Source organism: Crinia signifera, chromosome 9, assembly GCF_055691185.1.
Source record: "Crinia signifera chromosome 9, ASM5569118v1, whole genome shotgun sequence".
NCBI classification, from domain to species: domain Eukaryota; kingdom Metazoa; phylum Chordata; class Amphibia; order Anura; family Myobatrachidae; genus Crinia; species Crinia signifera.
In genome coordinates, this window is record NC_139225.1 from 42,279,253 (window position 1) to 42,298,378 (window position 19,126).

Genomic DNA, 19,126 nt, shown 5'->3' on the forward strand with positions numbered 1-19,126 from the left:
ACCTGTTCTTCCCTTCCTCTACTTCATCTTCAGTCTCCTCGACAATTTCGACACCTACTTCAGAACTGATGCTGATCTTAGTTCTACCAGCTATACCCGATTTATGCTGTATTTTATCAACACACCCTGTACGTTACCTTGTAATTTGTTTTCTATGTACGGCGCTGCGGACACTTTGTGGCACCTTATAAATAAATTTACTACTACGTCCATGTCGACATTTAAAAAAAAAAAAAAACTTATGTCAACCCTTTTCATGTGCGGACCAACCAATAGTAGTCAACCTATTTACTGTTGACCTAGACCAGGGGTAGCCAACTCCAGTCCTCGAGAGGTACCAACAGTGCGTGTTTTCCAGGTTTCCTCACAGAATCACAAATTAAGTAATTAGCTCCACCTGTGGATCTTTTAAAATGTAATATTGAGTAATGAGTGCACCAGCTAAGTGCTCTGGAAAATGTGACCTGTTGGTAGCTCTTGAGGACTGGAGTGTGCTATTCCTGACCTAGACAATGTGGACCAACTATCCACACCAGTTTGACATGGGCTCTATTCTATAGAAGAGCAGGTTGCGGAAGTGGGTGGCGCCTCCCTATCACACATCATCCAGGAACAAGGAATGTCCAATCTAGCTAGCAGTGGGCCCACACTGATGCAGTGGTATTGTGCATAGGGACAATGATGTAATCTCAGTCCATAAACAATAAATATTACACAGAACTAATCATCTCTTATATATTTGGCTACATCTGTCACTCAAAGTGTGTCTGAAGCTGTAACGCTGGGTGGAGCCTCTGACTCACATGACAGAGAACCAGCCCAGTGAGCCCACAGTCATAGGAGGGACACAATGCTCTGCTCCTGCACTTTCCTTTTAATGTATGATTGCCATCACCTGTGTTGAAGCACCTTTCCTATCAATTAACCTGTTCAACACAGATGGAGGTAATCATACATTAGGAAGAAAGTCCAACGGCAGAGCATTGTGTCCCTCCTGGCATAGGTCATGTTGGGAGGTATGCACAGTGCCAGACACCCTCTGCCTCCCCATGTTACCCAGCAAAGACACAGCTACTCACCAGACACACCAGGTGAGCGCCCCACATACCTCCCAACATGACCCTCTCCAGGAGGGACAGAATGCTCTGTTTGTGGACTTCCATCTTAATTTAGGATTGTCATCACCTGTTTTAAACAGGGTAATTGATAAGAAAGGTGTTTAAGCACAGGTGATGGTAATCCATAAATTAAGAAGAAAGTCCAGAAACAGAGCAATGTGTCCCTCCTGGAGAGGGTCATGTTGGGTATGCACCTCCCTCCCTCCCTCCTCCCCCCCCCCCCCCATTCACGGCATCCCCACGATTAAATGGCACATGCAAAACACTGACATGGCTATGGTCGACAATGAAAAAGGTTGACAAGATTTATTTTTCACTTTTTCAATGTTTTCATATTCATTCTCATGTGTCGACATGGACACCAATGAAGTGCCACACTTATGTCAACATTTACATGTGTTGACCTTTCTGTATTGATTTTTTCTTGTGGCGATTCGCGGCACCCCCCGCAACCCCCCTCCCGCGATTTGCAGCACACCCCCCGCAATTCGTGGCACCCCTGGTGACTCCCGCGATTCACGGCCCCACCCCGTGACACCTCCCGCGATTCGCGCCAACCCCCTGGGCCCCCCCTCACGGTGCTCCCCACGACCCCCCCAACCGCGATTCCCCACCCCTGACCCCCCCTCCTGTCATTGCGGCAACCACCCGCCCCCGCGACCCACCCTCCCACGATTCACTGCAACACCCCTTGCCCCCCCCTCCCACGATTCGCGGCACCCCCCCCCGTGACCCCCCCTCCCGCAATTCACGGCATCCCCACGATTAAATGGCACATGCAAAACACTGACATGGCTATGGTCGACAATGGAAAAGGTTGACAAGATTTATTTTTCACTTTTTCAATGTTTTCATATTCATTCTCGTGTGTCGACATGGACACCAATGAAGTGCCACACTTATGTCAACAAATACATGTGTTGACCTTTCTTGTGGCGATTCGAGGCACCCCCCGCAACCCCCCTCCCGCGATTTGCAGCACACCCCCGCAATTCGCGGCCACCCCGTGACACCCCCCCCTCCTGCGATTGACGGCACCCCGCGACCCCCCCTCCCGCGATTCGCGCCAACCCCCTGGGCCCCCCCCCCCCTCGCGAGGTTCACGGTGCCCCCCACGACCCCCCCAACCGCGATTCCTCATCCCTGACCCCCCCTCCTGTCATTGCGGCAACCCCCCGCGACCCACCCTCCCGCGATTCACTGCAACCCCCCGCGCGCCCCCCCCCCCCACGATTCGCGGCACCCACAACCCCCCCTCCCGCAATTCACGGCATCCACCCACGACCCCTCCTCCCGTGATTTGCGGACACCCCTCACCTCCTCCCTCCAACATCCTACCATCCTTCTACAAGAATATATAACCAACTAGGTGATTCATCGCGCCCCGAGCCCTCCCACTCCCGCAATTCATGGACCCCCCGCGCACCCCCCCTCCCGCGATTCGCAACCCCCCCTCGCGCAATTCACGCCCCCTCCCACGCTTTGCCGATACCTGCGCCCCCTCCCTCCCTTGATTCACGGCACCCCCCGCGCCCCTCCCGCAATTCACGGCACCCCTAAGCCCCTCTTTAGTCCCCCGTATACTCACACACCCCTATCACTACCCAGCTTCCTGCTCTCCTGAACCGTAACTTCCACCACTGGGGAGTCGCTGACGCTGTTTTGCCCACATGCCCCTATCATGCCTCATAGCCCAGCCTCCTGCTCTCATGCACCCGAACTCCCACCCAGTAGGAGGAGACACTGACTAAGGGCCACCATCCTGTACTGCCACGCTGGACCCTCACCCACTGGCAGAAGCTGCACAGTGTCCCCCACCCTCCCCTTAGTCCCCCTTATGCCCACACACCCCTATCACTACCCAGCCTCCTGTTTTCCTGTGTCGTGACCTCTGCCAGTGGGGAGCCGCTGACTCAGAAACACCCTACTATACTATTGCACACACACACACCTAAACAACATGCACGCACACACAGCCCCCCCCCCCCCACCCACAAATGTCACTGTACCATCCACACTATCAATGTACATCTTACTCTGTAACCGCTTTTTAATTAAACAAAACAATACACATCCCCTTCCACAGCATATGCTCTCTATTTAACACATCTCACCTATAACTCAAGTGGCAATACAGGCATCTTACATACAATTCTAACCATCTTTCTCATATACAAATGTTCACAAATTAAGGGGGCGCAGCCCCTTACGACGGTGTGAAGAGCGCCCGTAGGGCGCGATGAATCACCTAGTAGATAATATTTGGTCTTTTTAGAAGGCACAGATTGGAAACGTTTCAGCGTCAATGACAACCCCTCCTGGTCTCCAAACACAAGCTCACCCCATTGCTCACATCTGAGTACTCACCTGTTTTGTTCACCTCTGGCAACAGTCTCAGGAAGACAGGATGGGAATAGCCAGGCAAGGTCTTTTTAAGGTCTCTGGCAAACTTCTCAAGGTCACATGTGTGATCGGGGTCAGCAATGGCCGCCATGCCGGCTCTCCCTTCCGTCCCTAGTAAAGGAAAGTGGTGGACAGGATTAAGAAGGGAACGGATCACCTTTTACAGTATGCAATGAAAAAACACTCCCAGAACCAAAATAAAGGGACTGGTGCAAAATACAGACACGCATTACAGAGGGGAGTAACCTTTGTAGGAGAAAAGGTTTGCAATGTATATGCTTGACACAGTGACCCTTATTCTGGTCCGTTCGCATGGAGACCGATGTTGGGCGTATGCGCAGGAGCATTTCTGTGCATGCGCAAATGGTAATGAGACATTGCTGTATGCAAAGGGAAACCGCTCTGAGCATGCATAGTTAAATAAGACTAATAATGCATTGATCGCTGCAGTAATCTAGACCTTTTATATGCATCCTGCTTTACAGGGAGTATGGAGGAAAGACATTCCAGGAGTGCCGACATAGGGTGCTGACACAGCTGACAGATCACACACACACACACACACACACACACACACACACACACTTGAATCTTATCCAGTGTGTGAGGCCTTACAGACATCAGGAGATGGATCAGAAGAACAAAAGCCCCACACAATATAAGGAAATAGCATGACACGGATGAATGAGAAATGAACGTGTCTGATAGAATGGATGTAGTAGAGAAACACAGATTGTTGTAAAACTACACACAGGAGGCCTGACAGAGCACAGGGAGTACCAAGAGTTATTTTACCTAGAACCTCGACTCCATACACCACAACGTCTGCTTGTCCAAGGAGTCTACTTAAAATTCCTTCCACTTCTGTTGTGGACACATTTTCTCCTTTCCATCGGAATGTGTCCCCCGTTCTATCCCGAAAATACATGTAACCCAGCTCGTCCATCACTAGCACATCACCTGTGAAGAAGCCAAGGTTAGGATAGAAACCAGATAGCTTCTATAGAACAAGCAAACTGAAGACCCAAAACTTAAGCCGCTAGACTAGGACGCCACATAACTGGCTCTACAGTTGCTGTAGCACTATAGACCCCAGCATGTCCTGCCATCATTTTGCTATAGGGGCATGCTAAAATTGTAGCAGGGTATGCTGAGATGTGTAGTTCAACATCAGATGGAGGGTCAGTTATTGTCCACCCACGCACTTGATTTATAATTAAGGCAATTAGTGGGCATACGGAAGGGGGGGGGGGGGGGGACTAGTCATAGCCTGTCCAGTTACAGATGTTATATGTTTGTGTAACCTTATGTGCACCAATTACATGAAGTCTCCAAAATTCCCACATTATGCTCTGTCTACTGACCCGCTAATGACACCGCAAGGAACAGAAACATCTCCTGAAGTCACAGTGGCTAAGAGATGCTTTTGAAAAATACCCAGGCTCTTTCCAATGCACTTTAGAGTGAATCTACTGTCCTCTGATGGATGAAAGCAAGACAAAGTTCCCAACAACTTCTGAAGACATCAGCCTACTGTAGTGGTTGATCATTTCCATTCTAAGTCACCTTAACAGTCCAGACTGTAAGGATATATGTGCTTAATTGTACCATCTGTGCACAAGCATGGAAATCCACAAAACCTGGTTAGGACCCCCTTGAGAACAGTTTGAGAAACCCTGGCCTACTGGATACTTGCCATGTTAAATGCATTCTGGGATAGAACATTGTAAGTTTGACGGGTTGGGATCATTGTAGTTCGACCACAGGAAGGTCGACGTTGAAGAGCAACATACCTTAGGTCGACACCCTCAAAAGGTCGACACAATCATTAGGTCTACATGGACAACGTATTTGTGTGCCGCTGCGCTCGCCATGCTTTGGGCAGGGTGCCTCGCTACGCTCAGCACACTATTTTATTCTCCCAGTATGCCCTAATGAATGGTAGGGCATGAAATACCGCCTGTCAGCACATATCAACCTTTTTGACGGACATCCTTCCCCATGTCAACCAAATGCTTGTGTTGGCCTGGACCCATGTTGATCCTTTTGAGGGTGTCGACCTTCATTGGTCAACCTAGTGACCGTATACCAGTTTGACAGTGAAGAAACATTCCCCAGGTTAGACACCTATCTCTTACCAGAGAGATACGCCATGTCACCATTTTTGAAAACGTTTCTAGCAATTTTTTTGCTGGTGGCAGACTCATTCACGTAACCATCGAATCTTCGCAAAGGATCCGACTGGATGATACGGCCGACCAACTGTCCTGGCTCCCCTAGGAGACAAAGATGGGACACATCAATAGGCTTGTACTATGATGAAGGATGAGAGAATACAATATACTACAAAAATGTGGTCTGTTTTCATATGAACGACAACAGTAAAACTAAAAACCAAGCATATTCCTCAGTGATCACATTCGTGAATTCATAACCTGTAAGCTTATGAGCCAGTTTAGTCTACCAGATTCTCTTCACCACTGTGTATAAGGCTATACTTCAGTTTAAGGACAGATCTGGGTTTTCAAAATACATTTAACAGACCAGTGGTTCTCAAAGTCAGTCCTCGGGACCCCACACAGTTCACGTTTTTCAGGTCACCCGACAGGCGCACTCATTACTCATTGACACATATTAAAAGATCCTCAGGTGGAGATAATTATTTCACTTGTGATTCTTTGAGCAGACCTGCAAAACATGCACTGTGGGGGGTCCTTAGGACAGACTTTGAGAACCTGTGTAACAGACATTGGGCATATATTATAAATCGAAAACCGGCCTGGTTTGAATCACTTTCTATTTTAAAATAGTGCTCAAACGGTAATAACTTGTATCTAATGCAGCTTCTAGGCTTCAAAACCCTCCTAGTAATAGCTCATCGGTTTGTCGAAATGCCTTAGCACAGGGGTAGCCAACTCCAGTCCTCGAGAGCTACCAACAGTTAACGTTATCCAGGTCTCCTCACAGAATCCCAAATAAAGTATTTAGCTCTACCTGTGGATCTATTCAAATGTGTTAGTCAGTAATGAGTGCACCTGCAAAAGGTGAGCTGGAAAATGTGAACTGTTGGTAGCTCTCGACGACTGGAGTTGGCTACCCCCTGCCTTAGCAAGATAGGTGCACTACAGTTTGATGCCTAGGCTGCCTGTATTTAGATGTTATTTCTATGTTCTGGTCTAACAGGCAAAGCGTAGTGTCACATTGCTTCTTCATGGATTTGCTTTTCTGTTGTTGATGTTCTTCTGGTTCTACAAGAGGATAATAAATTAGATGGACTGGCCATGCATAGGCTTGGGCTTGTGTTCTGACCGGATAAGGTTGGTCTAATGGGGTCTCCATATGGGGCGATTTGAGAGCATTTTGTAAGTGTTCTCACTAGAGATTGTGTGTAGGGGCCATAGCGAAAGTCTATACCAGAGGACACTGGCCCTGACACATCGCTGTGTGCCAAACGATCTTGCTGAGCGTTCTAGCATCCCTCAAAACACTTCAGCATCTCCCCATGTGTAGGTCCCTTTAAATTTCAGGACCAAATCATCCAGGTTGGTGAGAGGTGCCTGAACATTATGGAAGGAGCCAGGGTTTGGCAGATTTCAGGCGATACTTCTAGAATTTTCTAGTGCAGGCATGGCCAACCTTGGCCCTCCAGCCATTTTGAAACTACACATCCCAGCATGCCTTGCAATAATTTTAGACTTCCCTAGCAGCAAATCTGTGGCAAGGCATGATGGGACTTTAGTTTCACAACAGGGGGGGGCCAAGGTTGGACATTCATGTTCTAGTGTATATGGTACCCTTCTCTACTTACACGTGGCCGTCCCGTGTGAATGGACACAATAGTGTCCATTCACAACTAATGTGTGCGGCACGGCTCCCTGGCCGTGCGGGATTTCACCGTCCGGCAGGAGCCGGAGTGTGTGAAACCGGCCTTAGGGTCAGTTATGTGGACAGGGACAGGATTCACTTTGGTTTGTTCACATATTTTAGGACTGGAAATTACAAATGGTTTTGCCAATTAAATTGATCAAAAATAATCTACAATTGGTTCAGGACTACCAACCCAAGGCACACAGTTTGGGAACCACTGATGTATGGTCATCATAACGATACAGTCAGATTCTTTATTTCAGTCCTAAACCAAGAGCGTTGTTAGAAAACAACTAATGAGCTGTTGCAGGGAGGCGTTATATAGGGGAGTTGCTATAATACAAACATTTGGTAGCAGCTCCCTTTACACCGTCAGCAAGAGGCATGGTCATTTAAATCTCATCCATAGAACCCATCAGAACAAAGCCCGTTCCAAATGATTATTACAAATAGCATAATGCAGAGCTCTACTGTAATTATGGCCAATTATGCTTAAAGATGTAAAAGTGTGATTGTTTATGGTCTAATATGTTAATCCAATGCCCTCAGAAAACTGTAATATTTCAGTTCAGACTCTCAGCGCCCTCACCTGGCCCGCAGGGGATACAGAGACCTTCAGGGCTACGGATCAGTTCCATTGTGTCTTCGTTCACTTTCATTAGCCGGATCGGGTAAACAAACGGCAGAATGCGGCTGTTGAAGCCACAAGACCCAACCTACATGCACACAGCATAGAACAGTTACTGATCTGTTTATGGTTAGTTTGGTGCCATCACAGGCCAACACACTCACACATGAACCACACTCACGTTGTTGTCAAAGTTGCCGAGGCTGCAATTGCATTCTGTGGCCCCGTAAAATTCAGCAATCTGTGGGATGTTGAACCGCGATGTAAACTCTGTCCAGATAGCAGGACGGAGCCCGTTCCCCAACGCCATGCGCACTTTGTGCCGAGACTCTGCCTCTCGCAAGGGCTGGTTCAGGAGGTATCGACAGATCTCACCGATATACTGGACTATCTGACAGGAAAAAAAAAAGAAGGATTAGGACTACATCCTCGGAGAAGGTTTAAAAGGCAAAAAATTGCCGTTTGTCTTCTTGTAACTATGGTCTCTATAAGCCTATTACTTGCAGCTTGTCTTGTATTCCATGATATGTTTCACTATGTATACGTTATGACATTTCATAAAAATGTATGGATATAAAAATAAAAAAAGGTTTGGTGTCATTAGCAGAGGGGATAAATGAATGAGTTCCATGCAATAGTACCATGGAATAGTTCAGCGGTTCTCAAACTGTGGGTCCTGACCCCAAAGTGGGTCACGATTCTCAGTCAGCGATCTAATTATCGTAAAAAAAATAGTTGGTTACATCAGGCGATACTTCATCAGGCAGCTCTGCCTCCCATCCAGTGCTCTGCCTCTCCTGTCCAGCCCAGCAGCAGCTGCCACAAGCAGGCTTCCCTTCTGGCTCCCTCATCTACATGCAGATACCCATAGGGGGCACACTACTGCAAGCAAGGGTGCACCCATGTCTTGGGTTTCTGAGCTGAAGGAAATGTGCAAAAAAAAACAGGTAGCCAGCAGTAAGACTCAGAGGAGACAGTCCTCTGTGAGCAGGACTTCTTGTAAGTGCAGCAGGGGAGCACAGACTTTAGGAGATGTGCCTGGGGAGTGGGGTGGGGACAAGGGGAAACTCTTTAAGCAACCACTGCCTTATCCTAATAACCCTCTTCATCTTCCTGACAGCCACTGCCTCAACCTCTCTCCTACTGCCACCAACTGCTCATCACGGTCATTGACTGCATTCCCAGTCTCCCACTGCCCCGTCCTGCCTCCCCTGCCACCCTATTATACACAAAGTCTTCACAGCAGGTATAATCTATAACATTTACATGCAAGGTATGGAATGTGTAAGGAGCTCATCTCTGAAATTGTGTAAGAATTTAAGTAATAGCAGTAGTGGTCCTTTCAAGTTTGTTCTGCGAATCTGCAATGCTGCCGTTCATGTTAGGTCTGCTGACCACACGTGTGGCGGCCATTCTGCAGTCATTTGCTGGGGTCCTGTGATCATTTTTATAGTCTGAAGGGGCTCAAAATAGTTTGAGAATATCTGGAATAGATCATCAGTCCCTAAATCAGAAAATACAGTACAGTCCCTTACCGTGCAGTTGTACTTTATACAATCATCCCAAAACCGTGATGCTGAGAATTTCTTTTTGATAACAACCGTCAGACCAAGGAGGAGACACTGACCCATCCCAACAATGTTACCTATTGAACAAAAACAGAAATGTAATTAATCAATAGCTGGAAGATCAGGATTTAACAAAAGAGCAGCAAAAGCGATATTAGAGAGATGGGGGTCAGAAGTAAAACTGTGGTGGTTCTTTAACCCCTTACCGCCGCAGCCAGTTTTTGCCTTCCTGACAGAGCCCTTTTTTTCAAATCTGACATGTATCACTTTATGTGGGATAACTTATTATTGCTTTTACTTATCCCAGTGATTTTGAGATTGTTTTCTCGTGACACATTGTACTTTAAGTTAGTGGTAACTTTTGGTCGATACAGTCTTTTTTTTTTTGTGAAAAATACCAAAATGTCGTTTTGCAAAATGTTACATTTTCTGCTTGTGAGACAAATAATCATACCACTCAAAATAGTTCATAACTACTTTATGTTCCCATCTTTATTTCAAACTCCTTTTATTTTTTTTTGGACACTAGGGGGCAGCAGAGACCAAATTATACACATAACACAGTAAACGCTGCAATTGGCTGTTCACATTTGAACAGCCAATCGCAACGATCGCGGAGGGGGGGGGCATCGCTGCCCCCCCTGGGCATTGAGGGAAGATGTCTGCTGTCAGGGACAGCAGACATCGTCCCTCTGTCACCGCATCTATAGACGCGGTGACAGTTTAAAGTCATGACGTACATTTACGTCATGTGTCGGGAAGTACATCCCGACCATGACGTAAATGTACGTCAAATGTCGGGAAGGGGTTAAATTGGTAAAATGTGCAATAATAAAATGTACACAGTACAAAAATATAGAAGTGGGAAAAGTGACAGGTTACCCTTTATTTATATGGCGCCACAAGAGTGCTGCAGCGCCTAACAACGGCATAAACAAGAAAACAGTGGCTTACAGTACAAAACAATGTAAAACAAGTACAGGTTGAGTATCCCGTATCCGAATATCTGAATTATTCCGAAAACCATACTTTCCAGAAAGTGGAAAAAAAAATTGTTTAGCTAAAAACTCACTGGGGACATATGTAACAGCACTACTGAGGACATGATATGTAACTGGCACTATATGTGTACAAGAAAATGATTGCTTGGCATTCAAATTCAATATCTGAGATAGTAAACAAATTTTGTTTCATATTTTGAAACCTTGTTTTTTGAACAAATAAAATATATTTGTGTGTATTTTATGTGGTAATAAAATATATTTGTGTTTATGTTATGTGTTTATACAGCATAAATGCAAGATACTTCAAAATACATCATTGAAATATTAAAATATTCCAAAATACGGAATAATCCGTTATCCAAAATTCTCCTGGTCCCGAGCATTTTGGATACGGGATACTCAACCTGTACAGGATGTATAAACATGGCTGCTTCAGTGGACATGACTGAAAACCCACCAGGGTGGACTAAACGGAGGTCTAGGTGCTGTTGTTAGGAAGTAGTCTAAGTAAGGAAAGCACATGGCGGGAGCGGTCCCTGCCCGTGAGATTGCTATACACTCTTAGAAAGTAAAAGTAAAGTATAATCGGTACTTGTGTATTATCATGGCGCCCAAGTTTCTTACGTACGGCACCGTAGGAAAATCGCATCGGCCATTATAATGACCGTGCGATGCGATTTTCCTATGTAATTTATTCACTGCTCTCTTAGCCCCGGGGAATCACATCGCATTGCATCGCACCTGTACAATGCCATTAGGTGTACAATAATGACCTATAATGAGGTTTTAGGCATCCCCCCCACTATCCACGCCACCGTGAAGCGTAGCGATCCCAGCGAGGGGTGGCGGAATGCGTCTCCCAATTTCATACCCCTACTATCCACGTCGGTGCGGAGGTGACTTTATATAGTGTGGCGAGCGCAGCGATCCACCGAGCCCGAAGCGTGGCGAGTGCAGCAAGCCCCGCGAGGGGACGCGGATTACTTTACATGTATTCCACGTCCGCTCACCACGCTTTGGGCTCACTATATAAATTCAACTCCACACAGACGTGGATAGTAGGGGTAAGAAAAGGTCGGAGGACGTGTTCCACCGCTGCTCACCACGCTTCGGGGTGGCGTGGATAGTGGGGGTGCCTAAAACCTCATTGTATGTCATTATTGTATACCTAATGGCATTGTACACCCTATACAATATAAATAAAAGTGCACTGAATACATTACATAGGAAAATCGCATCACTTACAATGGCCCTTGAGATGCTATGCGATTTTCCTACGCAGAATAGACCACCTAGCAAATAGCTTAGTGGGCGCCGTGATAATACACAAGTACCGTAAAATAAAAATAAAATAAAGTTGAGGCTGCATAAGGCAGCGCTCTGTCTGAAAAGGTGCTTCAGCTCCTGCCAGCACCAAATGACAACTGGCTGCCTGGAGGCAAAAGGCGGAGCATTGGGGAGGAGGAGGAGCCTGGGATGCCCAGAGGCAAAAGTTTTAACCGTTTGGTGCCTGGTCCTAACATATGACCCTATACCCCAGCGTCAAGCCCTGTGTTACCTATGGAGCAAAGGAGAAAGTTCTCTGAAAGTTAATAATTGCAAGCTACACAGAAGTGTATGGTGTGACTACCTGCAGAATGGTATAGGGGAAGGCAGTCATAAATCACGTCATCTGATCGCATGTTAAACCCATAGTGCACCAAGGCAGCCATGCGGAAGTACCTGCGAAGAAAGGACGGGTTAGTGGCTAAGTCCTATGCAATCTACTGGAGCACTGAGGAAGCTAGAACCTATATAATAAATACAAACACTAACCTGCTGTGCACTACAATGGCAGCCTTAGGAAGCCCTGTTGTTCCAGAGGTGTAGATATAAAATAATTTATCTGGAATATGATTAAAAAAAAAAAAAAAAGGAAGGAAGAGCGTACTTTAGATGAATAGAAAAAAACAAATTGAATATATTTACACTACAAAACAGAAAAGACCAGTGCAAACATACAAGGATGTGCCATTTAAGGAAAACTCCACCTGTATCCTATGTGCTGTATACCTTGCAATAGTGTATACAGCACTTCCATGTCAGCTGGATGATGCAGCAGGAACAGTGGCCACTTATTATAGCAAGAACTACAGGACAGACCAGACAAGTGCTGTATATCTTCTACTACAGCATGCAAGCATGGACAGAATGGGGGCTCCAGTGTATATGTGAATAACATCAGCAGGCCAGCCTAAATACAATGCTGCTCTGTGGGTACCTGTGAAGCCTCTGCCAGGGTCTTTGGGTGTATGGCGGGATGCGCTCTGCAGCAAGGAGGCGATGAAGGCTGTGCCGGGGGGAACCGTTGAAGGGTCACAGTCGCCCATGCAGTACAGCTGAACAGATTTTCCCATCATGGCGCTGACATCGTTCATGGCTGGAGGGGAAACATTAAATGTGAGTTTCTGAAGGCTCAGTAAATTCTGGCAATTACACACATTTGACGACACATAGGGTCTGTTCAGCACCAAATGTCACACAATTCATTATATGTGTATTTCTTAAAATGCCTACCTAGATTTCCTGGTCATCGGCCAAAAAAAAGCTTTGTTTGAAAGATATCCAGGATGGTAGGTAGGCATGCAGAAGGTCGACGTAGCAATGGTCGACAAGTGAAAATGATGACATTGAGGGTTTGGAGGTTTTTTTTTGTTGGGGGGTGTAATCTATCTTTTTGGACTTTATCACCCACATGAACATATGGGAATGGTAAAGTGTGCCAATCACAGCGTGGCACCTGTCGATGGAAGTAGTCCACGTGCTCTGGTGTTGACAGTGACATAAAAGAACTCCTCAAACTCATGTCCACTTGTTGTATATGTTTGCCCTTTATACCAGGCATTCCCAACCACGGTCCTCAGGGCACACGAACAGTGCAGGCTTAGTTATATCCAGGCCTGAGCACAGGTGACTTAATTAGTACCTGAGTGATTCTGATTAAACCATCTGTGCTGAAGCCTGGATATCACTAAAACCTGCACTGTTGGTGTGCCTTGAGGACCGTGGTTGGGAATGCCTGCTTTATACCATAAGATCGTGTTCAAAAGCCATTGTTTTCCACTCCAATATCACCAGGTGGCAGCACTTCCCTGAGGAGAAATCCCCTGATTTAATTGAACAAGTACACGACTGCCCAAAAATGTGTCTCATGGGGAGTTCTCTGACACACAGCTGTTTATTTACGAAGATGGCAGTTCTTTTAAAGAGGAGATGTTGCCCATAACAACCAGTCAGAATCTACTTATTATTTATTTAGCACTTTCTAGAAGATAATAGATAGAATCTGATTGGTTGCCCATAACATCACACAAGCGTTCAGTATCGATAAACTTGTTTGTGTTCACTCATGATTCATTAGTTTTCGCTGCATTACGGATATTGCACAGTGTGTACGGACCTTTAGCCCCGTACATACGATTTGATAGAGGCAGCTAACAATATAGTTATAGATGTCCATTGAACGATATAGTGTTCGCACACAGAACGATTTCCATAAAGACAGATATATAGTTTGCTTTACCACTGACCCTAGTCATAAAGACATAGACAAAACTGCCCTGCACGTGCAGACGAGAGGTATGGGTCATTGGATCGTCAAGTATTGGGTGGCCCACTGAAGGTCATATAAATAGGTCAACATGGCTAAGGTTGATAGGGTTGGAAGGTCGACACAATCGCGAGGTCAACAGTCAAAAGGTCAACATGAGTTTTCCCCATTTTTTTATCCAAATGTCGACATGGACAATGTCAAAGTGGTGGTACCATCTCCCCTTGCATGGCTCCCCAAGCTGTGGCCATAGTGCCACCGCACTCGGCACACTATTCTATACTTCCTCCACGCCCTAGTGGATGGTAGGGCATTAAATATTGCCTGTCGGCACAAAAAAAAAAGTTAAATCAAAACTACATATACACATTTTGCCTGTCGACCTATTTCAGATGTCAACCTAAGCCATGTCGACATTAAGTGGTCAACCCAATGACCGTATTCCCATGGGAAAGGGGGGCGGGGAATCGTCGAACGACCCGCAAAGTATGCATAGTTATCGATCGTACACACTGAACAACACGCATGATAACATTGTTGACGATATTGTTATTGTGCATCTCATCAGCAACCAATTAAAGTTCTAACTGCACCTGAGGAAGAAGTGTGCTACAACTGGTGTCGCTTTCACTGCCTATAGGACTATCCCAGCAGCAGACAAAAGATGTGGCCCAGTCGCTCCCTCACCTTGAGACATCTCCTGGCCGAACACCACCGCCTTGGAATTGGAGACGCTGAAACAGTGTTCCAAGGCATCCAGCCGTAAGTTGAAGTTGATCAGAGCAGCTTCCACTCCTATTTTAGCCATACCGAGCCACAGCCCCACATACTCGTTGCAGTTCTCCATGAACAGCGCGATAACATCCCCGGCCCGGAAGCCTTCAGCATACAGGAAGTTGGCGACAGCATTGGAGAACTCGTCCAGCTCCTGGAAGGTCCAGGATGCTCCGGTGCCCTCAAAGATCAGTGCCGTCTTATTCGGATGCCGCTTAACAATGTCCTTAAAGATGATGGGGACGGTGTTCTTCTCTCGCAGGTGCTTCTTCACCTGCAGCTTCACTCGGACGAGAGTTATCGCACCTCTGTAACATTAAGGATAAGGAAGAGAAAGGATAAGGATGTATCAGCCACTTGGAATAGATCAAACCACAGTCTGACATCTGTGATTGTTACACTGCTGGAGGGTGGCGGGGAATGCTGGAACTCAGTGGCATAGATACTGCTGCTTGGAGGAGCGGGGGTGCCGGCACACTGAGTGAGTGTGACAGACAATCATCAGTGAGTCTGTCTCACTACACTACATAAAGATGCAGCCGCCTGCCGCTGCCCCTGCGCTTGCTGATCACGGGCGAGTCGGCACCCATGAAAGAACCTCAAATACAACCACATGTATTATTACAACTGCGCTGCCAAGTAATACATATTTATTAACATTATATCTAACTAAGGATTAAGGAATAAGACCAGAACTGTGACAAGGGAGCAGATTATAGATTTAATAAGTGATATTTGTCCTGCAGACACAGGGCAGGGGGCAGAGTACAGGGTGTATCAGTTGTGTTCATATCACGAGTCCAATGAACAGAATACAGCTAATATACAGGTACAAAGGGTTGTACTCCTGTGAGGAAGAAAGGCAGAAAGACTAATCTACAGCTACTCTAAGGGGCCTTTGCATATAACAGCCCAAGCAGATTATTAAGGGGGTGAAGATGCCAGTTCCACGCTAAAACCTACCTAAACTCATGTAAAAGACATTGGGTACTTCTGTAGTAGCCGGGCGCCCACTAAGCAATTTGCTTAGTGCTCTATTCTGCGTAGGAAAATCGCATCGCATGGGCCATTTTAAGTGCAGTTCGATGCTATGCGATTTTCCCATGTAATTTATTCACTGCTCTCTTAGCCCCAGGGGATCGCATTGCACCTCCCGCAAAATCGCATGCAATTTTATAGGGTGTACGATGCCATTACATTAACTATACAATAATATTATTCTATGACATACAATGAGGTTTTAGGCACCCTCCCGTCCCGAAGCATGGCGAGCGGCGCCGGAACACGTCCTCCGACCTTTTCATACCCCCATTATCCACGTCGGTGTGGAGTTGATTTTATATAGTGTGGCGATCGCAGTGAGTCGCTGAGCCCAAAGTGTGGCGAGCACAGCGAGCCCCACGAGGGGACGCGGAAGACATGTAAAGTAATCACTTCGGGCTCGGTGGCTCGCCACACTATATAAAAATCAACTCCACGCCGACGTGCATAGTGGGCATATGAAAAGGTCGGAGGAGGCATTTTGCTGTGCTCACCACGCTTCGGGTGGCGTGGATAGTGTGTGTGTGTGTGTGTGTGTGTGTGGGGGGGGGGGGGGGGGGGGTGCGCCTAAAACCTCATTGTAGGTCATACAATGATATTATTGTATAGCTAATGTAATGGCATCGCACAACCTATAAAATCGCAGGAGGTGCGATGCGATCTGATCTCCTGGGGCTAAGAGAGCACTGAATACATTACATAGGAAAATCGCATTGCATGGCCCTTAAAATGGTCCATGCAATGCAATGCGATATTACGAAGTTAACGTACGTATGCAAATTGGGCGCCCGGCCACTACATAAGTACCAGGCATGGGATACCATTTTGGTCACAGTTTTATATATTTTATTGCAATAAAAGGATCACAAGGCACAGAAGGAAGCAGCAGACAAAACTAACTAATGTCATCCCCAGATTATGTTCTGGAGTGGGGATAGTCATTTGGTCGACAGGGCTCAGGTCAACACCTATATTAGGTTGACATGTCTAAGGTCGACAGGGTTGTAAGGTTGCCACAAGCATTAGCAATGGGAAGGTTGACAGTCAATGGTCAACATGAGTGTTTCATCATTTGTTTTTGAGCCAACAAGCGATATACCCTACCTACTACTGTGTGGTGGGAGAGTATAATAGTGTGCCGCATGCCAGGGGATGTGGTACGATTAGATGTGTCCAGGTCGACATTTGGGACCAAAAAAAAAAAAACCTTTAAAAACTCATGTCGACCCATTGTCAACCTAATGCTTGAGTCGACCCTATGACCCATAACCTTTGGAGTGTTCCTGCTTACTGATTAATTGCCAAGGCTATGTCCCCTGGTGCACAGCCTGGTCAACTGGCACACAGCCCAACCGTCCAAAGATGGAGCTAGGAGTGTGGCCACTCACAGAGGGTGAATCTGCAAACCTCAGCTGGCATGTATTGTGTGCCACTTTCTTTACGGATGCCCATCAACTGTGACAAACATGACACAACTTAATAGCTCAAACAGCATCCCTGCTTTAACCAACCCCAGCCTTCCCGGCTCCTGCGGTCACTTACTGGCTGCAGAAGTGACCTCATACCTGCCCTCCCCCTCAATAGTCTCAGTCATCTCCATTAACATTTCCCTTGCTCAGGGTGCCAACGTCCCAGTGAAATGCCCATTCATGTGAATGTAAGAGGCCACGGAAAGTCACTAATAACTCAGCTATGTTAAGTACTAACAATGGGCCTGATTCAGACTGGTAAGAAAAGCTGCAAATTTTGCAGATGGTCAAAACCATGCCGCACTGTAGGTGGGGCAGATGTAACATGTGCAGAGATAATTAGATTTGAGTGAGGTGTGTTCAAACTGAAATCTAAATTGCAGTGTAAAAATAAAGCAGACAATATTTACCCTGCACAGAAAGAAAATAATTCCCCCAAATCAAACTCTCTCTGCACATGTTACATCTGCCCCACCTGCAGTGCAGCATGTTTTTGTCCATCTACAAAAATTGCAGCCTTGCCAACAGGTGTGAGACAGGCTCGATGTGTCCGGTCCGATGGCTAACATAACAATTTCAATAATTTCTGACTACCTCTTTCAGATCGCAAAATGCAGGGTCGCACCAGGACTTTGAAACGGTTCAGTCCCGGCGTGACCCTGCATTTTGCTCACTCTGTCCCTTCTAGCAACCTGGCAATATTGCTGGTTTGCTGGCATCATCAGGGGTGGGAAGGAGGCAGCACTCAGAATTGCGCTGCTCTAAGCACTACCTCCTCCATCAGTGAGAACCGGAACTGGGTCGCTTGTCCCGGGTTAACCCGTTCACACTTCACAGCAACGAACCCTGCTTTTTTACCGGTTCCTAATGACGGAGTTGCTGGACCTGGTAAGCCCTTTTCAGGTCACACCTTTTACCGGGTTGAACCAGCAAAAAACGGTCATGAACCCGGTAATTGGGTGCATTCTGAAAGGTGTATAAATTGTCAATCCAGTTAGGTGCAAGTTGGGTCCTGGGAGCCATTCTCACACACCACCTAATGAACAATCGTGCACTTGGATGGAGTTTATATAGGAAAATTTGGCCAATAAAAGACACGTCCGTTAAAGTGGAGAGAGGGGGTCTTGAACTTGCAGGAGATATGTATAAAGGTTAACTCCAACTTTTTACTTAGACATAATTGAGGTTAACGCTAGTAAGCTTGCACATGCTGACAGCCAAAGGCAGGGAATTTTCGATATCCGCATGCCACTGGGATCAGTTTATAGTGGCAAGTCCTATTACCCAGCAATTCAACCCAGGATCTTTTCCAAATTGAATACGGGGAGAACCAGGATCAGTGTAAACGGTTAACCCGGGACTTTTCAACCAATGCGGGAGCCCATACCGACCACAGCATCCTGCAGTAAGTCCGGAAGTTGGGCAGGGGCCGTGTACAGAATGCGGTACTATGCAGACAGCAGCAGAGCCTGGGAGGAGGTGAATGGATGCCATGTGCGCCGCAACCATTCACCTTATGGATGGAGGCTGGGAGAGCACGGAGGCTGGGGGCAGCACACCAGCTTTACCGGGTGCTGGGCTTGCCCCCAGCTTGGTGGTTGGCATTGCAGGGGCCCCGGTTGGTGGATTTCCAGATGCTTGGAGATTATGTCATCTCCAGGCGCC

General features: G+C 46.7%; 1 protein-coding gene across 1 annotated transcript in view; it reads right to left on the reverse strand.

Moving 5' to 3' along the window:
* Positions 1-19,126, reverse strand: part of SLC27A4 (solute carrier family 27 member 4) — a 37,841-nt gene that overhangs the window by 7,538 nt on the left and 11,177 nt on the right. The window contains exons 3-12 of the mRNA XM_083158998.1: positions 14,865-15,259; positions 12,849-13,007; positions 12,404-12,473; positions 12,219-12,310; positions 9,552-9,661; positions 8,198-8,407; positions 7,978-8,104; positions 5,660-5,797; positions 4,317-4,481; positions 3,486-3,632 (exon numbers count right to left, since the gene is read on the reverse strand). Coding sequence (XP_083015124.1) covers positions 3,486-3,632; positions 4,317-4,481; positions 5,660-5,797; positions 7,978-8,104; positions 8,198-8,407; positions 9,552-9,661; positions 12,219-12,310; positions 12,404-12,473; positions 12,849-13,007; positions 14,865-15,259 — 1,613 coding nt within the window. The remainder of the gene's footprint in view (positions 1-3,485; positions 3,633-4,316; positions 4,482-5,659; positions 5,798-7,977; positions 8,105-8,197; positions 8,408-9,551; positions 9,662-12,218; positions 12,311-12,403; positions 12,474-12,848; positions 13,008-14,864; positions 15,260-19,126) is intronic.